Source organism: Corylus avellana, chromosome ca1 (assembly GCF_901000735.1).
Source record: "Corylus avellana chromosome ca1, CavTom2PMs-1.0".
NCBI lineage: Eukaryota > Viridiplantae > Streptophyta > Magnoliopsida > Fagales > Betulaceae > Corylus > Corylus avellana.
This window is the reverse complement of record NC_081541.1, coordinates 31,925,279-31,947,268: the sequence shown is the minus strand read 5'-3', so window position 1 is coordinate 31,947,268 and position 21,990 is coordinate 31,925,279. Positions and strand designations below refer to the sequence as shown.

The window sequence follows — 21,990 nt, the reverse complement described above, 5'->3', positions numbered from 1 at the left end:
GGTACGGTGAGATTGTACACGTGGAAGCATATAATTTGGTGGAGCATCAAAAAAGGTCAAAGTGAGATACGTATATCTTTTTGAGATTGTCAAGGGTAAAGTGGAAATAGAAAGGCACTTGGCTAGGGTGCTTTCGTGGACTGGGTAATGATTTGGTGGGTTCAGGTCTACGTTTGCACTTGCAGGAAGCTAAAGCCTTCGACACGTGTTGGACGTTAAGTGGGTTGGGGGCCTTTTTGGATACTGACGGTTAACTGAACTAACATACCAGATAGCGACGTCCAGCAGGGACGTGAGATACGGCTTTAAATCATAATAAAAAAAATTGAAAACTTTTGCTTTTGTCCCATAAACTACAGTGCTTTTACATTTTTTTTCTTATGAACAAATAATTATGATACTTGACTTCATTGATTACCATTTTATGATAACAATATCACTTCCGTCGGTCAAAGAAATTAAAATTAAATGTTAACAATCATATGTTATTTAAAATTTTTTTTTTTTCACTTTTACCCTCACTTCAGACCAAAAAAATGACATTAATACCCTCATAAACCCTAATCCAACACATGAAAATAATTCAAAAAAAGAGCAAAAATGAAAAAAAAAAAAAAAAAAAAAAAATTAAATGACACATAACTATTGATCGTTAATTTTAACTCATTTGACTGACGAAATGGGTTTTTCGTTATAAGATGATAGTTTGATAGGGTCATATGTCATAGTTGGTATTTCATGGAAGGAAAATGCCCAGACAATATAGTTCATGGGGACAAAAAATAATTACCTCTTTTAATTACTTTTGTAATTATATTTTTAACTTTTTTAAATTACCATCTTTAAAAGTTTACAATATTGATTTTCCTGTTCAATTTTCTGTTCGGTGGTCATAAGTATGGCTGTAAAGAGGCAGATTAATAGGCTTTCCGCTGCATAAATATGAGGGATTAACGTCCCCAAGTTGATGTGTCTTACTCAGTTGTCTTTTTGGCTCCATATGCACAATACGGTCTAGACTGTTCGAACATTTTATTGGACAAGTGGACTTCACAAGGACACTTTCACAGTTGTCTATTCAAATTGCAAATAATATATAATATCGGCTGACAATTGTACTAGAGCTGAATCCCACCCCAAAAGCCTTCGTTGAACAATTGGGCTGAAATCATTGTCAGTCAATATCTGTACGTTTAAAATTCAACTATTACGCATTTACTGTCTAGGGAGGAATTTTCAATCATTTGTATTTAGATTTTGAGAGGACAAAAGGTAAACGATTTTGTTGATCTACACAGTGAGCATATTTGATGGAAAACAAATTTTTCAATAATAGAGTGGATCAAGTTATAAATATTTAAGATTTTTGGGGAAAGAAAGGTGAACATGCCAAATATCATCACCCGATTCGAGATCAATTTAAAAAAAAAAAAAAAAAACCCTAATTCGAGGTCTAAACTCTAAAGTGAAAATTGCTTAAAAAGAAAAACCAATGCTTGAGATATTTAACATCTAACACATGCTATAGTGAGGTGGTACGAGCTGAATAGGACATGGATGCTGAATTGGTTTCTACTTTTTTGTTTGTGTTTTGGATTTGAATTTTTCATGGACGGATTCTCTCAACTGAGTTAGGCTAATTTTTTCCAATTCAGTATATAAAATTATCATGTGTGTGAGAAGAACACGATTTTAATATAAACATGTGCTCAAGGAACAAGACAATTTTATAGATTCGATCAGATAAAATCTTTCAACTCAATTTGAAAAAATAAACTGACATTTTTCATGGGTTGATTTTGAGTTGTAGAGTTTTATTAAGCACCCAGCACTTGTACAAGAATATGGGTGAGACACCAAAGGCCGCTTCAAAAACTAAGGCCATGTTTGATTCACGAAATAAACTTCTATAATGAAATGTCACAATTTTTTTTTATTTGATAGTAGCTTAATTATAGGAATAGAAGTAGCTATTTATTGGGAATAACTACAAAGGTGAATACTCATTCCCCAGTAAAATAGAGAGGAATATGTATTATTAGAGAAATACACAATGTTTTTTTTTAAAAAAAAAAACAAAAACAAAAACAAAAAAGCTCATATTATTTTTTATTTTTTCAAACTTCCAAAAAAAATAAAAAAACAATGACCGAATATGTTGATTTCAGTGGGTGGTTACATTGCAAGGTTACACCACCCCCAGTACATTTGGAGGTGGCCAAGACCACACTCGGGGGGTGGTATGCATTGGGGGTGGTTGGCCACCCATTGTAGGGTTACACCACCCTTGATACATTTGGGGGTGCCTAATACCACTCCCAAGGCTCTGATCCAAGTGTGGTATTGACATGGGGGTGGTCGGTCACCCATTGAATACATAGATTTATATGGTTTTTTTTTTAAAAAAAAAAAATTATTTAATTTGATTTTTTAAAAAAAAGGTTTATTTTGTAATTGTAGTTCAGTTCCAATTAGAACATATGTATTTTTACCAAATTAATGAATAAGAATAATTATTATATTTCATCCTCCTCCATTTCCAATAATAACTATTATTCTCCTAACATAATACTAATTATGCATACCAAACAACGCCTAATGGGTCAATTACGCTTACCTTATCAATTACCACACATTTACACATTTGCCCCCGCGAATACTTGTCATACTTAATCTCTTTAAACTACATTTTCTTGGGAAAAAAAAAAAAAATTGTTAAGCCAACTCATCAAATCAAACAGGAAGATAAAAAAAGAAAGTGAGATTCATGTGATCTTTTTCCCATGAAATCACGAAAATACACTCAAATAAAAAATACAAGAAATTAAAAACTATTAAAAAACTTTAAAAAAAAACAAAACAAAACAAAAAAACAAAAGAAAGACAGGTGATCATTGGGTGCACTGTATATCAACCTCCATACGATCAGCAAGAAGAAATAAGAGAGGTGCCCCCAGCCACTCCATATCATTTAGGGTGGTCAAACTGCCACTCAAGAGTGTTAGAGGATGGCCGATCACTCTGTTTTTGTTTTTGTTTTAGTTTTTATTTTATTTTATTTTTAGTCCTTGAATTTTAGGATTTTAACTTGGAGGCTATTTATGTAAGTTTAGTTTATAAATGAAAGTTATTTTCATCATTTTACATTAAAAACGGGCATACGAGTGTCATGTATGCGTTTTCCCGTTTTATTTAACACACTCAACTACCAAAATAACTTTTTTCGCCAACAATTGATGTAGAGATCGTTTGAATCTTGTTTTTATCATTCATCTATTATCTCAATTAAATATTATGTTTATTAGGTTTATGTATTGAATGAAATAGTTAAAATATTAATTAAATGCTAAAATGTACCATTTTCTATTACTTCCCCCATGAGAAAACTTGTAATTTAACAAACCCACTTAATGGGCCAAGGCCGGCAATTTGGACATGACCCGCGAATCCGACACGAACACGACACAAAGTTAGCAGGTAATGGGTTCGGGTCTTAATCGGGTCTACCCGATTAAGACCCGGATAAGTTCGTGTATGGCAGGTCCACAGGTCGACCCGCCATACACGTTTAAGTTAACGGGTCTGGCGGGTCTCAGGTGACCCACCAGACCCATTAACTTATTTAAATAAAAAATAAAAATAAAAAACCCCACCCCAAGCATAAGCTGCATAAGCCCAACTGCCCAACCCGCAAGTGCAACTGTGCAACCCGATAAGAACTAAGAACTAAGAATAAGTGAATAAGTTGAATAACAACTAACAAGTGAAAGTGTGAAACAGTGAAAGTGAAGCCCTAAAATCAAAATTTCCTAATTCCTAAACAGCTAAACACGACTACTCCCTCTCACTACTCTCAGACACTCACGCTCAGACTGCTCAGTCACTCACCCTCACGGTCACGGCCTCACGAGCCCACTACGGCACTACCCCACCAATTGCCAGCTACCAGCCCCCCCCCCCGCGCGCCGGCGACGCCTCTCTCTCCTCTCTCCCTCTCCGGCGGACCGGCACTCCCTCTCGACTCTCCCTCTCAACTCTATCTCCCTCGGATCCTCTCTCATCTAAAAACTCCTGCATTCGCCAGCTCCCCCTACCCAAACCGAGGATCGATCACCACTCACCGGACTGTCTCTCCTCTCTCCCTCTCCAGCTATCCCTCTCCCTCTCGACTCTATCTCCCTCTCTCACGGTCACTCTTTCAGTTTCAAAGCACTTAGCCCAACTCAGGTGCACCTCTCTGTCTCCGACTCCACTCTATCTCTGACTCTCCGGTATGGCGGTATGTCTCTAATTCTCTTTATCTCTTGCTTTGATTTTTATTATTATTACTATTTTTTTAGATTTTACTGGTTGTCATTTTTTTTTTTTTTTTTGTGTACTGATAATGTATGATTTGTATGATTTTTAGATTCTACTGGTTGTAAATACTGATAATGTATGATTTGTAAAATGTATAATGCATTTTTTGGTTGTCTTTAGACTGTTTGTTGGTTGGGTAGAGACTAGAGAGATATAGGCATGATTTCATTGATTTGGTATGCTTGTTTTTAGACTAGTAGACAAGTAAGTATTAAATTATTAATCTGCCTCTACTTTGTTGATTATATTGTGCTCAGAACATGCTTAGATGTGGCTAGAATTTGATAAACATTTTGTGTAAATAATCAAAGTGAAATATTGCTAAAGTTGAAACTTGAAAGCCTTTGAAATTTGGAATAATAGAGAGAGAATGAATGGTCTAACATTTTATAATTAATTTTTTAAAATTAGTATTTATCTATTTGGAATTTTAGATGTTGTCTTTAAAATATAGTACATACAAATTAAAAGAAGATGATCTATGGAGGAAGTGTTTGAATGATGTAAAGTGCATCAATGGCAAAATAAGGCTTTCCATTTAATATGTACCAAATTTTTGACAAGTAATTGTTATATAGTTATTGAATCTTATTAAACTACTTGATAGCATATACTTTAACTAATTGTTATGTGTGTAGAGGACTAATGAAGAAATTGTTCAAGATGCATTCGAGTCATTTGAAATTGACGACGATGTTGTTGAAGTAAATTCACTAGGAGATGACTCTGTTTCTATGGGGAATAAGAAAAGGAAAAGAAGCGTAGGAAGACCTCAGATGTTTGACAATATTATGACATCGTTCCTAATGCTGATCCAAATGACCCGGAGGTATGGGCAAAATGCAAGACGTATGCTAATAAATATAGGGCTCGAAGTTCATATGGAACTGAAAATTTAATAAAGCATAGTAAAAATTGCGGAGGGAGAAACAGTCGTGATGTTGGGCAAATGCTTTTAACTGGAAAAGCAGGATCTCTGGGGGTAAGTGACTCTAAATTTGATCCTAAAAAATATAGAGAATTGTTGGTTGCGGCGGTTATTAAGCATGATTTGCCATTTTCTTATTTTGAATATGATGGTGTAAGAGCAGTACATTAATATTTGCGTGCTGATATACCTTTTATCTCTAGAAATACTGGTAAAGCTGATTTAGTTAAGATGTATTTGAGGGAGAAACAAATGGTTAAATCTATGTTGAATGCTTGTCCTAGGAGGATTTGTTTAACATCTGATTTGTGGACTTCTTTTGCAACTGATGGATATATCTGTCTTACTGCACATTTTATCAACAAAGACTGGGTCTTAACCAAAAGGGTGTTAAACTTTTCTTTTATGCCCCCACCACACAATGGTATCTCTTTGTCTGATGTTATATATAACTTGCTACAAGAGTGGGGGATTGAGAACAAGATTTTCAGTATAACATTGGATAATGCTTATTCTAATGATAGTTGTGTTGGGTTCTTAAAAGATAAATTGAACATGAAAAAAGCCCTTCCTTGTGATGGTGATTTCTTTCATATGCGTTGTTGTGCTCACATTCTTAATTTGATAGTGCAAGATGGATTGAAAGAGATCAGTGATACTATCCAAAAGGTTCGAGATAGCGTCAAGTATGTTAGGGGATCACAAGTGCGAAAGCAAAGTTTTTTTCAAGCAGTGAATCAAATGTCATTGGACAGTCATAAAGGGTTAAAACAAGATGTGCCAACCAGATGGAATTCTACATATCTGATGCTTGAGAGTGCAGTTTACTATAGGCGTGCTTTTAGTTATTTGGAAATGACTGATAAAAACTATAAGCATTGTCCTACTGCAGTTGAGTGGGAAACGGTGGATAATATCAAAAGTTTCTTAGCTTGCTTTTACCAAGCTACATGTGCTTTTTCTGGTACTAAGTATCCCACTGCCAACTTATATTTTTATGTGATTGCCATGATTTATGTGAGCTTGAAGGAAGACATTGTGAGTGGAGATGAGCATAAGAGTTTAATGGCAACTCAAATGCTCTCTAAATTTGAGAAGTATTGGTTGGACTTTAGTGAAGTGTTGGTTGTTGCAGTTATTTTAGATCCTCGTTACAAGCTTCATCTTGTAAATTATTACTATACGAAGATCTATGGAGTTATGAATTCTACATAGTATGTGAATGTTAGTAATAAATTAAAGAGTCTTTTATGGAGTATAGTGCTTCTTCTATACCTTCAAGTTCAAGCTCCATAACTGTTCAACAGCCCCAAGTAACTCGAGCAACACTACCTTGGGAACGGGTAAATAATATTATAATATCATTGATTTCTTATCTTTTTAGTAACTTAGTATATAATATTTTTAGTAATTTAGTAACTTAGTATATAATCTTTTTAATACTGTTAATTATTTATGTTTATATTCTCTTTTTTTCATGTAGGAATATTTGGCATTTGGTGGAGTCGATGTTAATTCACAAAAGAGTCAATTGGAAATTTATTTGGAGGAGCCTAGGTCTGTAGCTGTGAATGATTCATTTGACATCCTTTCATTTTGGAAATGAAATGAATTTCGATATCCTGAAGTAGCTGCAATGGCTCGTGATGTTTTGAGTATTCCTGTTTCCACAGTTGCTTCAGAATCCACTTTTAGTATTGGTGGACGTGTGATTAATCAATATAGGAGCTCATTCAATCCTGATATTGTTGAAGCATTAATTTGCAGTAGAGATTGGTTGTATGGAGATCAAGATAATATTATTTATTTGCATATTTAATTTCTTCATTTACTTGTATTATTTTTTTAACTACACTATAATAATACTAATTCCTCTTTCTTTTTTTTTTTCTTTTTTTTTTTTGATATAGCACAAATGAAGTTGGATAGCATAGAAGATAAATTTTTGACAACTGATGTTAATTATTGTGGCATTCCAAATTCATCTGCAGCACAGTCTGCTAATATTTCTTAAAATATTAACCTTATTTAGTTCATATTTTGTAATGACTCTAATGATGATGGCCCATAGTCATGGAAACTTTATTTAGTTATTTTGTTTAGAATCTAATGATAATGGACTATGTTAACTATTGTCTATATGCAAAGGAACTTGTAATTTGTAAAAGTTCAGTAGTATAGTAGTTTGATAGAACTGTAATGGGTTTTGTTAGGATTTCTAGTGGGAGCAGCACTTTTAATTTTCATTACTGATGTTTGTTAAGGATGCTTAAAGTTTTGAAATTATTTGAGTATTTGTTTGGACTTTGGAGCTTATTTGGTCTTGATGTGTTTTGGGTCTTGTATTTTTTGGGAGTTAACTTGTGAAATTCAATGAAAGTATTTGATATGCCCTGCCTTAAGTTTTTCAAGATAAGGGTTTGTTTGGCCTTGATTGAGCACATGTTGATACACAATATAGATAATATATTGTGATTGATTGATTATTGGATGACCTCTAAAATACTTAGACATGCACTTTGTAATTTCACTAAAAACCAATACAGATATGTATGGATATATATCATTGTTATGTTCCTTCTAGACTATATTTACTTTGTAGTAATAAATTTGTTTATACTTAACATATAAATCATTTTTCCGTGTTGCAAACCTAGGGTTTTAGTATATAATTATGCATACAGATTATTTAGATTTCAGATCAACCAAACAAATGATATAGTCAATTTACTTACTTTAATTATTTGTATACAATATATAATTGAAATCATAAATGACTTGAAAATAATTGTGCTTATATGTTTAATTCTACTCTCTTCTTCTTGTCCTTGCTATTATGCTGGCAGTGAAAGTGAATGTTCCCCTTTGTAGTTTTACATTTTTTTTTTTGGGAATTTATTAAAGAAAAAGGAAGAAAATTGTTGTAGTAATTCTGTTTTACATTAATATAACAAAAACACTTAAAATCTTAGAGAAGGGAGATGGAAAGAATGCCTAAGGGTGGAGAGCATCCATGCTTCTCTGTATTTTCGTCCTTCCTGCACATTCTTTTCCATTTAATTTTCGATTCTATTTAATTCCTTGTAGATCTAATGCTCAAGCAGCTCAACAAAAGAAGCATGTCGGTTGCTCAAATGGGGTTTCTACATATTTTTTTGGGCGGGTCGGATCGGATTACCTGTTTAGCGCATGGGTCGTATCGGGTCCTGTTTACCCGATCTTACCCGGTAATGTTAAACGGGTCATATCGGGTTACCTGAGTATTTTCCGTGTCATAATCGTGTCAGACCCGTTAACCCGATTAACTAAACGGATCGTGTTAGTGTCTTGAGTAATCGGGTTGCGGGTCTTAGCATGTCTTAATCGGGTCTACCCGATTACCTGAATTGCCACCCCTTAATAATGGCTATGCCAAACAATACACAAATTGACTCCACCTAGTCTACTTAGGCTTTGGTTGTCATTTTATGCATCTTATGGTAAAAGATTATGCACTAAGTTGGACAAATCCTATTTTATCAATCTTAAAGAGAAGGAAAAGTACTATTATTAGTCAACAAGCTATTGATTATGACCAGCTAACTTTCACCAATAAAAATATCAACAAGAGTATCTAGCCTCAATTGTGTTCTTCCTTCACAATCCAGCAACACTAAAGCTCAAAACTCAAAACTCAAAATCCTTTAGTTGGCGTGTCTGCAATAGTTTTATGGTTACAACCCTTGGCGAAATATATATGCTTTATGTGTTATAATGGCAACCAGTAATCATTTTACTTTCTTTTCTTTTTTTAATTAAAAGAAATAAATGAGTATTAATTGCATCCAACCTTGAAGAAGTGAATCGGGCTTGAGCTTTGGTCCAATTCCGGTATGGGACATGTGTTTCAATCCCAATAATTAAAATTGGACCTAAATCAAACTTAAAGAAGTACCATTTACATTACAAGGTTATGAATAATTATGCTAACAAATTTCTATTGCGTTTAGAATGTCATTGGCGATCAACCTAGTAGGGTTTGCTATATCGTAGAAAGGCTGCAATGCTCACCCGTTCTAGACCTATATGCTTAGAACATATGAGCTCTGTAACCTTTTTTAGATCTTTAGAAGTCTAATAACAGAACATCTCAATCCCAAATTCAAAAGTTATATAACATAAAACCATATATGTATATGCATATATCATGTAAATGTATGGTAAAAGTCGAATTGGGAGGTCACAAAATTCCAATTTATAGGGCCAAAGCCGACGAGGCAGAGGCCCAAGAGAACCAAAAAGTAATGGGTTAAGAGTTTGCCCCTTTTGGTATTAGAAAAGCTCAAAAGGAGTGAAGCCTTCTCAAGTAGCACACCGTGCAAAAGAAAGCAGCAATTAGCCAAACAAGTCGACGAGAAATTTTAGAAGTCTATTTTTAGTCTTTTTAAAAATGATGTTATTATTAAAATTATTATTTGATCAAAATTTAATAATGATTAATTATAAATTCAATGGTAATTTTAATAATCACATTATTTTTGGAGAGACTCAAAAGGAACTTATAGCATTAGACCCTATTGAAATATGTGGTGACCCCTTGAAGTCATTTCACCCGAGAGAGACGCACAATGCGGAGAAGCATGAATTAAGATCTCCTCCGATTGAAGAGAAATTTGAGATTCTCAAATTGTTAATTGCGGCCCTTCATTTTAAATTCAATGGTTTATAAAATGTCAGTTATTTTTGTATAACTAATGCATTAAATATTAACTTTTATTTTACCGAAATTTAAATAATTTTTAAGATCATTAAATTTAAAATAAAAAGTCACAATTAACCGATAGAGAATTTTTTAATTTTACTCCAATTAGAGGGATCCGGATCCGGAGAAGCATTCACCGCCATGGAAGCTCCTCATCGCATCCCATCCCACATGACAAAAATCTATTTATTTATTTTACACACACACATCAAATAAATAAAGAAAAAGAAAATTTAAAAAATATATAAAAGGTCGTCCCGTCCTTTATTCGTTCGTCACTTTAGGGTTTTCATTGTGGAAAGACTCTCTTTCTCTCTCTCTTGTTCTGTAATTCAACCCTAAATTCGCAAGCCTTTTGAAAAAATTGGTTGATGCAGTCCGTAAATTGTATAGATTCTAAGCGATATTTTCCCATCAATCGTTAATTTCTTTGGTTCTTGTGTGGCTGATTGGAATTCCAATTCCACTTCGAAGAAGAAGAAGAAGAGGAATATAGGGTCTGCTCCAGCTGATTCGATAGCAGAGCTTCGATCGTTTCGAGAATCCGGTGCGGGCAGATGCAGCGTGGGAGCGGATCTTGGAGTGAGTCGTGATCGCCCCGCCCGCCCAGGGGTGGCCGGAGCGAGCGTCGAACCCTAAGGTTTGGTCGCTTTTGTATGGAAACTCGGAGCCGGAAGCGGGCGGAGGCCACGTCAGCAGCGCCCTCTTCTTCCTCCTCCGGTCCCACCACCCGTTCCTCCAAGCGCGCACGCCTACTCTCATCCGCCGCCACGTCATCTGCCTCCTCTGCCGCTCTCTCATTGATCTCCACTCGCTCCCGCTCTGCAGCCTCTGTCAAAGCTAACGACCACCCTATGGACCCCACCACCGAGTCCTCTGGGTCCCGCCGCCGTGGCCGAAACTCGGATAACAGAGACAATTCCGAGAAAGGGAAGGAAAAGGAGCACGAGATTAGGGTTAGGGATAGGGATAGGGAAAGAGAAAGGGATAGGGATAACGAGCGGAGCTTGGGGCTGAACGTCGATGCGGGCTGCGACGATGATGACAACGATAGCGAGGGCGGTGGAGTCGGAATTCTTCACCAGAATCTGACCTCGGCTAGCAGCGCCCTCCAGGGGCTGCTGCGGAAGCTCGGGGCGGGGCTTGACGATCTTTTGCCGTCATCGGCAATGGGCTCGTCGTCGGCCTCGCACCAGAGCGGGCGGCTTAAGAAGATTCTGTCTGGGCTGAGGGCCGACGGCGAGGAGGGGCGGCAGGTCGAGGCACTGACGCAGCTCTGTGAGATGCTTTCCATTGGAACCGAGGAGTCGCTGAGCACATTTTCCGTCGATTCGTTCGTACCTGTGCTCGTTGGGTTGCTGAATCACGAGAGCAATCCTGATATAATGCTCCTAGCGGCGAGGGCGCTTACGCATCTGTGTGATGTGCTTCCTTCGTCCTGCGCCGCGGTGGTGCATTATGGCGCGGTTTCCTGCTTTTGCGCGAGGTTGCTTACAATTGAATATATGGACTTGGCTGAACAGGTTGGTTTTTTTCTCTATGAAATGATTTGGATTATTAGGGAATTTGATCATTTCTCCTGCTTTGTTGTATATAGTTATAACTGTTATTGCTTTAGAGTGGAAGCGAAAAAATTTGTGACCTTAGAATCATATATGTGAAACTTATGGAGCATTGCTCAAGTAATGCATTATAAATTTGAAATTTTATATTAAGGAGCATGGGTATTCTGCTTTATTAGATATGGTTGTGACTATGTCAGTTTAGAGTGGAACTGAACAAACTATGCCCTTAAAATTATGTGAAGCTAATGGAGCATTGCTTAGGTGCTGCATTATGATATTTATGCTTGTTATGATGTTTAACAGTCTCTACAAGCCTTGAAGAAGATATCTCAGGAACACCCGACTGCCTGTTTGCGAGCTGGTGCTCTTATGGCTGTGCTTTCGTATCTGGATTTCTTTTCCACAGGAGTTCAGGTAACTTAATTAGTGGAATTTGAAACCAATAAGTTGGTTCCTTCGGTTGAGAAGAAGGACCCATTTTGCATTTTGGATCTCAATTGAGAAATTCTCATTTTTTTTTGTACTTTTGTCCCAGCGAGTGGCATTGTCTACGGCTGCAAATATGTGCAAGAAACTCCCTTCAGATGCAGCTGACTTTGTGATGGAAGCTGTTCCCCTGTTGACTAACCTTCTTCAGTATCACGATTCGAAGGTAATAGTAATTACTTAATAGTTTGTGAATTGAGGATTTCCCTTCTGGGTATAATTCCTGCTTATCATGTTGCATTGTGTTATGTTTGTAGGTGTTGGAGCATGCTTCTGTTTGTTTGACTCGAATTGCTGAAGCATTTGCATCATCTCCGGATAAATTAGATGAACTTTGCAATCACGGTCTGGTTACTCAAGCTGCCTCGCTTATTTCCACCAGCAATTCTGGAGGTGGACAGGCATCTCTCAGTGCTCCTACATACACGGTAAATGCAATTTGATCCTTGCAATTTGATGCTTATATATATTGGAGGGCCATTCTTGGTAGTTGGGATTAAGGCTTTAGCTAAATTGAGATGAGTTTATGTATATTGGAGGGTTCCAATTTTGACTTATTTGGCATGCAGGGTTTAATACGACTTCTTTCCACTTGTGCAAGTGGTTCTCCTTTGGGATCCAAAACTTTGCTTCTCCTGGGTATCAGTGGTATCCTTAAAGATATTTTAGCGGGGTCAGGCATATCAACTAATGCTTCGGTTTCACCTGCTTTAAGTAGACCAGCGGAGCAGGTATTGCTGTTATTTAGTGGCTTTTATTATAGCTGGATAGGTTTGTTTTCATTGCAATATTGGTATATAAAAAGGATTGCAATTCTCAGCCATTTTTTAAGCAATGTGAAATTCTACTTGACTTATACTCATTATGATATAAAATGATTACAGAACTTGTTTTTATTGTTTTTTCTGGCTGATATTAATGTTTTTTATATGTGGTTGTTGTGTTCTTTATTTTAGTTGTCATAAATATACTGAAGGGTTTATATCAGAGTCTTTGAACCTTGCAATTACCTTTTTAACATTGAGATTTTGAATTTTTCTGATTTTCAATCAACTATGTAGATTTTTGAGATTGTCAACCTTGCAAATGAGCTTCTCCCTCCATTGCCGCAAGGAACCATCTCCCTCCCATCTAGCTCCAATTTATTTGTGAAAGGATCTGTTGTTAAGAAGTCTTCTGCTGGCAGTTCTGGGAAACAGGAAGACACAAATGGAAATGTTCCTGAGGTTTCAGCACGTGAGAAATTATTAAATGATCAGCCTGAACTTCTTCAGCAATTTGGAATGGATCTCCTTCCCGTTCTAATACAGGTAAGTTTTTGGTGCGCCTAACTAGTTTCTGATTTGTACTTGGTTTAGTTAGTGAGTAATAGTGTTTGTTTATTTTTCAATCAGATCTATGGTTCTAGTGTGAATGGCCCTGTTCGTCACAAATGTCTTTCAGTGATTGGAAAATTGATGTACTTCAGTACTGCAGAGATGATTCAGTCTTTATTAAGTGTGACAAACATATCAAGGTATCCAACTTTAATTGATTAAGATTTCTTCATATGCTCACAGTATACTGTGTGCAAAAAATACTTATTCTCACTTCATCATTTGGCTTTGCTATCATAGTTTCTTAGCAGGTGTTTTAGCATGGAAAGATCCACATGTCTTGATTCCCGCCCTTCAAATTGCTGAGATTCTGATGGAAAAGCTTCCTGGGACTTTCTCCAAGATGTTTGTTAGAGAAGGTGTGGTACATGCTGTGGACCAACTTATTTTAGCTGGTAATCCAAATCCTGCAGGGTCATCTTCTGCTGAGAAGGAAAATGAGTCTGGCCCTGGAACATCATCACGCTCTAGGCGTTATAGAAGACGGAGTGGAAGCACGAATCTAGATGGAGGTGCTTCAGAAGAATCTAAGAATCCTGGTTCAGTAAATATTGGATCGCCTCCAAGTTCGGTGGAAATTCCTTCTGTCAATTCCAATCTTCGTATGGCAGTCAGTTCATGTGCTAAAGCTTTTAAAGACAAGTACTTCCCTTCAGAGCCTGGTTCTGTTGAAGTTGGAGTTACAGATGATCTTCTACATTTAAAGAATCTTTGCATGAAATTGAATGCCGGTGTTGATGACCAAAAGACTAAAGCAAAGGGGAAATCTAAAGCTTCTGGGTCTCGCCTGGGTGATAACTCTGTGAATAAGGAAGAGTATCTGGTTGGGGTTATATCTGAGATGCTATCAGAACTAAGCAAAGGAGATGGTGTATCCACTTTTGAGTTTATTGGTAGTGGTGTGATTGCTGCTTTGCTGAACTACTTCTCTTGTGGCTACTTTTCTAAGGAGAAAATATCAGAAGCTAACCTGCCCAAACTTCGCCAACAAGCACTTAGAAGATTCAAGTCATTTATTGCTGTTGCACTTCCTTCCAGCATTGATGAAGCAAGTGTAGCTCCTATGACTATCTTGGTTCAGAAGCTTCAAAATGCTTTGTCCTCCTTGGAGCGTTTCCCTGTTGTGCTGAGCCACTCATCTAGGTCATCTAGTGGAAGTGCACGCCTCTCCTCCGGACTGAGTGCATTGTCTCAGCCTTTTAAGTTGCGTCTCTCTAGAGCCCAAGGTGAAAAATCTCTCCGCGACTATTCATCTAATGTTGTACTGATTGATCCATTGGCAAGTTTGGCAGCTGTTGAAGAATTCCTTTGGCCCCGAGTTCAGAGAGGTGAATCTGGTCAGAAGTCCACTCCGTCTGCAGGGAACTCTGAGTCTGGAACTACACCTACAGGAGCTGGTGCTTCTTCTCCATCTACTTCTACTCCTGCTTCCACTGCTCGTCGTCATTCTACTAGATCCAGAGCATCTGTTAATATAGGCGATGCATCTAAAAAGGATCCATCACAAGAGAAAAGCACAAGTTCATCGAAGGGAAAGGGTAAAGCTGTTTTGAGACCTGCTCAAGAGGAGGCTAGAGGACCTCAAACAAGAAATGCTGCCCGTAGAAGGGCAGCGCTGGATAAAGATGCTCAGATGAAACCTGTTAGTGGGGACTCTACTTCTGAGGTATGCTGCTAGTATTCTAGGATTAGAACTTGCCAAAACCATGTTTATCTGACTTAGTTAGGAGAATAAATAGAAGACACTAAGTTTAAAATACTGCCTTTTGATTTGTTTAGCCTATGTTAACTTGATTCTTATTGCTGTTTCCTATTTTCCTCCTTGTGCCTAGGATTAGTTTGCAAGTGTGAATTCTGTGTTTGTGCATCATAATGTATAATTGAAAAATTAAAATAAGTTGACCTGAATGCAAGGACTTAGAATAAAAGTTAAAAAAGTAGAAACATAAAATGCCAAAATTATCTTACACAAGACATTGATGAAAAGTGCCTTGATGTATCACTGTGACAGTCCTGATACTTGAAATATAAATAAGCTCTTTCATTGCTATATTATGAGAAGTTTGTCTTCCTACTTGAAATGATTTATATTGCTATGATTGTATTTATGGATGGAGATTATGGATGTAATCTTCTTCTTTCTTTAATTTCAAACTTACAGATTTGGGACCTATTTTTGCACTTAATAATCTCTCCTCCCTTAATGTTAGCTCACGTTTTCTTGTCTGGCTATCCCAAATTTTGTCCTGTCAAATATTCAATTAATGATTTGTGCACTTCCCAGTAATTCCTTGTGTCTCATGTATTTTTTCCCCTCCTTCAATTTAAAAGTAAAGGTATTATTCCAAAATTAATAGTGAAAATAGGTGAGAAAGCATTTAATGTTAGTTTATAGAATTTATGTAAATCGAGATCTTTTAAATATGGAGGGAATATGTGAGAAAGCATTTAACGCTAGTTATTTAGAATGATGTAAATCATTTAAATATTTTTTTGATAAGTATGGAGGGTGTATCATTTTGAACAGTTGCTTTTGTGCATATTCGCATTATATTTATTTTAAGTCAAAATCTTTTAATTATGGATGGTGTGTTTTTTTCACCGGTACCTTTTGGGTGTTTTTAAAAGGTTCTGCGTTTAGTCTTCCTCTAGTGCATGATTGTATGTAAGTTGGTGGCATCTTGTTTCAAGACCTCTAAGAACTATTTTATCTATTTCTATAAGATTTTGATGTCCTATGAAACATAGGATATGGATATGGGAGTGTTTCAATATGCTGCTTCTTTGGTTGGTTGAAACAAATGTGATATGCAAGGTTAGGAGATGGTCCTTGCCTCTTTTTTGGGGTAAGTACAATGATACATCACTCGCTTTAGGATTTGAGTGAAGCTAGAGACCAATAGATAGATATTTTGAAGCTTATGAGGGATAGTGCACAAATAAAATGTCTTTGAGGTCTACTCTCTCTCTCACACGCGCATGTGGGCCTTTTGTTCAGGTTGCAGGGTTGGGTTCTAATTTTATCGAATTGAATGTTTTTCAGGGACCAATTCCATCAGTAATGTTTTGGTACTTGTGGACTCTTTGTGCCTCTTGAAATCTGTTCATAATATTCCATATTTCTTTCTGTTTTCTTTATAATATGTTTCCTGTAATTGGCAATTTCTTCCTGTGACATTCTTAACCATCTCATGTAGGACGAGGAATTGGATATATCTCCTGTTGAGATTGATGATGCATTGGTGATTGAAGACGATGATATCTCAGATGATGAGGACGAGGACCATGAAGATGTATGTTTTATGGCTCTTCTAATTTTTTTTTTTCTAGCATTCCTTAGAGTTAGAGGATGACAATTTAATATTTGCACTTATGCTTCTCAACTGTCTCATATGATTGCAGCTTTCTTTTCCTTGTTCTTTTTCTTTTTTTTTTTTTTGGGGGGGAAGTGGGATACGGTACTCTTCTATTGTATGTGATATTGTCCATCATTGAGATAACTTGTAAAATGTTTTCTGATGGAATCATCTTTGTTTTCTTCCAGGTGCTAAGAGATGATTCCCTTCCTGTTTGCATGCCTGACAAAGTACACGATGTGAAATTGGGTGACTCAGCTGAGGATAGTTTTGTTGCTCCAGCAGCAAGTGATAGCCAGACTAATCCAGTTTCTGGTTCTAGTAGCAGAGCTGCTACAGTTAAGGGCTCTGATTCTGCTGATTTTAGAAGTGGAAATTCTTATGGTTCAAGGGGTGCAATGTCATTTGCTGCTGCTGCCATGGCTGGTCTTGGATCTGCTAATAGTAGAGGTTTTAGGGGAGGCAGAGATAGGCAAGGGCGCCCTCTATATGGAAGTTTGAATGATCCTCCAAAATTAGTCTTTACTGCAGGTGGGAAACAGCTTAATAAGCATTTGACTATCTATCAGGCTGTTCAGCGGCAGCTTGTACTGGATGAGGATGATGATGAGAGGTACGCCGGTAATGATCTCATATCTAGTGATGGAAGCAGGCTGTGGAGTGATATTTACACTATTACATACCAGCGGGCAGAAAGCCAAGCTGATAGGGCTTCTGTTGGGGGATCAAGTTCTAATACTACATCAAAATCTACCAAATCTGGTTCTTCGGGTTCTAACTCTGATGCCCAGTTGAATCGATTATCACTTCTAGATAGTATCTTGCAGGGAGAGCTTCCTTGTGATCTGGAAAAATCTAATCCTACTTTCAACATACTCGCACTTTTGCGTGTATTAGAGGGTTTGAACCAGCTTGCACCTCGTTTGAGAGCCCAAATAGTTTCTGAGAATTTTGCCGAGGGAAAAATCTTGAGTCTGGATGAGCTGAGCACAACTGGTGCCAGGGTTCTTTCCGAGGAATTTATCAACAGCAAACTTACTCCCAAATTAGCAAGACAAATTCAAGATGCGCTTGCACTCTGCAGTGGTAGCCTTCCTTCATGGTGCTACCAGTTGACGAAAGCATGTCCCTTCTTGTTTCCCTTTGAGACCCGGCGACAGTACTTTTATTCAACTGCTTTTGGGTTATCTCGTGCTTTATATCGTCTTCAGCAGCAGCAGGGTGCTGATGGTCATGGATCATCAAATGAAAGAGAGGTGAGGGTTGGGAGGTTGCAGCGCCAGAAGGTCCGTGTCTCTAGAAACCGCATTTTGGATTCTGCTGCAAAAGTAATGGAGATGTATTCTAGCCAGAAGGCTGTGCTTGAGGTAGAATATTTTGGTGAAGTTGGCACTGGATTAGGTCCCACCCTTGAATTCTACACACTTCTAAGTCATGATTTGCAAAAAGTTGGACTTGGAATGTGGAGAACAAATTCTTCCTCAGGGAAGCCTGCAATGGAAATTGATGGAGATCAACATAAAAATGGAAAACCCAATGATGCTGATGGGGACCTTGTCCAAGCCCCTCTTGGGTTGTTCCCTCGTCCCTGGCCTCCAAGTGCTGATACTTCTGATGGTAGCCAGTTCTCTAAAGCGATTGAGTACTTCCGGTTGGTAGGGCGTGTGATGGCCAAAGCTCTTCAAGATGGACGGCTATTGGACCTCCCACTGTCGACAGCATTTTATAAGCTTGTGCTTGGTCAAGTAAGCTTATTAGATTATGAAAAAACGAACCCCTTTTTTTGGTTAAAATTTAGATGTTGCTATGTTACTGTGTCTATACCTCTATTTTGATCAAGACATTCAATCTTTGAATCCATTGCAGGAGCTTGATTTGCATGATATTCTTACTTACGATGCCGAGTTAGGGAAGACTTTGCAAGAATTGCAAGCCCTTGTTTGCCGGAAACAATATCTAGAATCAACTAGTGCTGATAATAGTGATGCAGTTGCGGATTTATGTTTTCGTGGAGCTCCAATTGAAGATCTCTGCTTTGATTTTACACTTCCTGGTTATCCAGAATACATTTTGAAACCTGGAGATGAAAATGTATACAATTTACATACCTTGAACATATCTATGTTTATTTTGTCATTCATGATTTTTTTTTTTATTCTCTTTTTAAATTCAAGATATGTCTGACAAATGCTAATTTCTAGGTTGATATTTATAACTTGGAGGAGTATATATCCTTGATAGTTGAGGCAACTGTCAAGACTGGAATAATGCGGCAAATGGAAGCATTTAGAGCAGGGTTTAATCAGGTGAAATATCTACTCTGATCTTTATTTGGTAGTAATCCAAAGATTGCTATGTCATGTTTTAAAGAAACTGTGAGGGTAGTTTGTGATTGGAGTTTTTCATTTGTTCTCTCTTCCTTGGCTGATAACAAGTTCATCCTTCTTTCTACTTCACGCTCGCACCCCCTTCGCCATGTTCTCTTTTTCTTTTCTGCATTTTGCATGAAATTTGAGTTGGAATTTGCTGTAGTAGCTGGTGATTTTTAAAACAGGTGTAGGTGGTTTGGGTAATGGTCATGCAATGAATGTTCTGGTTGCTGGGTGCAAGGCCCATACATGTTGGTGATCTTTGAACTTGGCAATGGTGTAGGTAGGTGCTGGTTTGGGTAATGGTCATGCAATGAATGTTCTTGTTGCTGGGTGCAAGGCCCATACATGTTGGTGATCTTTGAACTAGGCAATGATTATAGTGATAAAATTGGCTAATATTTGGTGGGCGCATTGTCTTAGTTGTGGGTATTGGAAAACTAGGAGGGAAAAACTTAGGTGATTTTCACCAGAAAATTTAAGATAGATAATGGAGTGGGAGAGAGCCTATGAAAGGGGATGCAAATAGGGGAAAGGAGAGATATTGAGGTACAAGCATATAGAAGTGCACTTATGTTGAAAAATAGAAATAAAAGACAAAATTACTTGCTCCTCTCTCCACCAGGCCTTTTTGTTGAAATTTGTTCCTTAACTTTTCATGTCTCTTGGCTTTTTTGGCTTTTTTTGGCTTTTTTTTTTCTTGGTTAAAAGTCATTAGGTTTTTATTTTTTATTTTTTTTATTTTATTATAATGTACTTTTATCTTCTGATTCATTTTGTTGATTTGGATATAGTTGTCTTTTTCTTCTAAATTTGAATTGTAAAACTTATTCCTGTGCTAACAAGACTTTTTCTTTTGCCACATGACAATCAGGTCTTTGACATAACATCTTTACTTATATTTACTCCACATGAATTGGATTACTTGCTTTGTGGCCGCAGAGAGTTATGGGAGGTAATTTTTTCTTATTTCTGCATTTCTGCATTACGAAACGTTATTGGAACCTCTTTTGTAGAATGCTATGGTTATACATTAATTTCTAACTTTTGCAGGCTGATACACTTGCTGATCATATAAAATTTGATCATGGATACACTGCCAAGAGTCCAGCAGTAGTTAACGTATGCTTCTCATCCTAGATTTGGAAGTCAGTACTCTGGAAATGAATTTTTACTAAATTATTACATGGTCCTTATTGTGTCTTTTGTGATGTTAGTTGCTAGAGATTTTGGGAGAGTTCACACCAGAGCAGCAGCGGGCCTTCTGCCAGTTTGTCACTGGTGCACCTAGGCTTCCACCTGGTGGTCTGGCAGTACTGAATCCAAAACTTACGATTGTGAGAAAGGTATCAGCATAGTGGATTAGATTTAAATGATGTCCGTTGAAATTGTAATTCTGATGCATTTGAATGTTTGTCTTGGATTGTTGGCTGTCACATATATCCACGTCGCTTGCACATATTAATAGCATTAATGCTTGCATATCTTTCGTGCAGCATTCTTCGTCTGTAAGTAACACAGCGTCAAACGGGACAGGGCTTTCAGAACCAGCCGATGATGACTTGCCAAGTGTCATGACATGTGCAAACTACCTGAAGCTTCCTCCTTACTCTACAAAGGTATTATAATTGATGAAATAGGCCAATACAATACATTAAAAATGTTCATAATGATATATCTTTCATTCTTATCCAGTTGTTAATACATTTTTATTACTTCTTAAACAGGAGATTATGTTCAAGAAACTACTTTATGCGATCAGTGAAGGGCAGGGATCTTTTGATTTGTCATGAGTTTTTGGGACTAACAAATCGACTTTATGTATATTGTATCTCAGCATTGATTTCTCTTGCCTGCGATAATTTTGATGTTGAAGGTCAAATAATGGCTTCTTTTTAGGTGCCTTTCTAAAGTAGCTGCATGGTCGAGGTCAGTTCCTATATTCTCATGGTGGCTGTAGTCTCCAATTTTGTTGTCAGGGCCTGTGGTTAGGTCAACCATTTATACTCTTGCCGTCTACTGCTTGCATTTTTCTTCCGGGAATCCTCCATTCTTTCTGCAATACTGCCTGCCGCATCAATATGCTTTCCTCTATTAATATTTTTTCTTCCTATTTTTTACTTCGCCATAAATTTGTATTGGTGTCATAAACAATAGCAGTAAACTGTTTTCAGGTTGGATCGCCAAATTTTCAGGAAGCTGTAAAGGATATTGGAGAGCACCTTTTCAGCTGCTAGGGCCTGTAAATAAATAGGAAATTGTTCTTTTTTCTTTTTTCTTTTTTGAAATGTTCAACTCATTGGTGGTAGGATATACATGTATGGTATGAAATGTTAAAAGGAAAAATAAATAATTTTGAAGTATTATTATGTCTTCTAATTCTATGGAATTTCTTGTTTACATTTTTCCTAATTTTTTTCCTGCACATTTTGTCCTATGTGGAGTACACTGGTCCATACCTAGGTGGGGAACTTAACCATGTCTGGTGGATTCTAAATTCTATCATCGTGGTGAAATCCAACCAAGGCTTCAATTGTTTGTTAAAATAGAAAAGAATCAAGAAGCGACTATGTCGTGCCATTTTTCAGTTATTTAATAAAGGTTGCTGAACAATTTTTCCATCAAAACAACTTGTCTCCAAATTTAAACCTTCAATATTGATTGGGAGCGAAAGGACATTTCCTCTGTAGAATACCTACCTCTTCTTTTTGGCAAAGTGGGGACAAATTGGGGTTGGGGAAGGATCGTGAGGTTTGAAACTACGCTTTTAGATTGCAACTTTCTATAAAAAGACCTCCCTTTCTTGACTA

At 37.1% G+C, this 21,990-nt stretch overlaps 2 protein-coding genes across 4 annotated transcripts in view; both read left to right on the top strand.

Annotated features, from left to right (window-relative positions):
• LOC132169986 (E3 ubiquitin-protein ligase UPL3-like) overlaps window positions 1–6,502 on the top strand; it is a 10,142-nt gene extending 3,640 nt beyond the window's left edge. The window contains exons 9-11 of the mRNA XM_059580919.1: window positions 4,998–5,208; window positions 5,916–5,973; window positions 6,076–6,502. Of these exons, the coding sequence (XP_059436902.1) occupies window positions 4,998–5,208; window positions 5,916–5,973; window positions 6,076–6,502 (696 nt within the window). The remainder of the gene's footprint in view (window positions 1–4,997; window positions 5,209–5,915; window positions 5,974–6,075) is intronic.
• A 3,798-nt stretch (window positions 6,503–10,300) lies between these two features.
• LOC132188429 (E3 ubiquitin-protein ligase UPL3) lies at window positions 10,301–21,546 on the top strand. Of its 3 annotated transcripts, none has more exons than XR_009440884.1 (18): window positions 10,301–11,551; window positions 11,897–12,007; window positions 12,129–12,245; window positions 12,337–12,507; window positions 12,649–12,810; window positions 13,141–13,389; window positions 13,474–13,595; window positions 13,696–15,121; window positions 16,653–16,748; window positions 17,000–18,556; window positions 18,678–18,902; window positions 19,013–19,117; window positions 20,055–20,135; window positions 20,234–20,302; window positions 20,398–20,526; window positions 20,677–20,799; window positions 20,908–21,109; window positions 21,355–21,546. XR_009440884.1 is itself a non-coding variant. In XM_059602878.1 (17 exons), exons 1-17 carry the CDS (start codon window positions 10,685–10,687, stop codon window positions 20,971–20,973), a joined length of 5,676 nt encoding a protein of 1,891 aa, XP_059458861.1. In that variant the 5' UTR covers window positions 10,301–10,684; the 3' UTR covers window positions 20,974–21,546. The 3 variants fall into 3 exon arrangements, 1 of the variants encoding a protein (XP_059458861.1); XR_009440885.1 differs by having other exon boundaries at window positions 21,341–21,546; XM_059602878.1 differs by having other exon boundaries at window positions 20,908–21,546.
• Window positions 21,547–21,990: the final 444 nt, after the last annotated feature.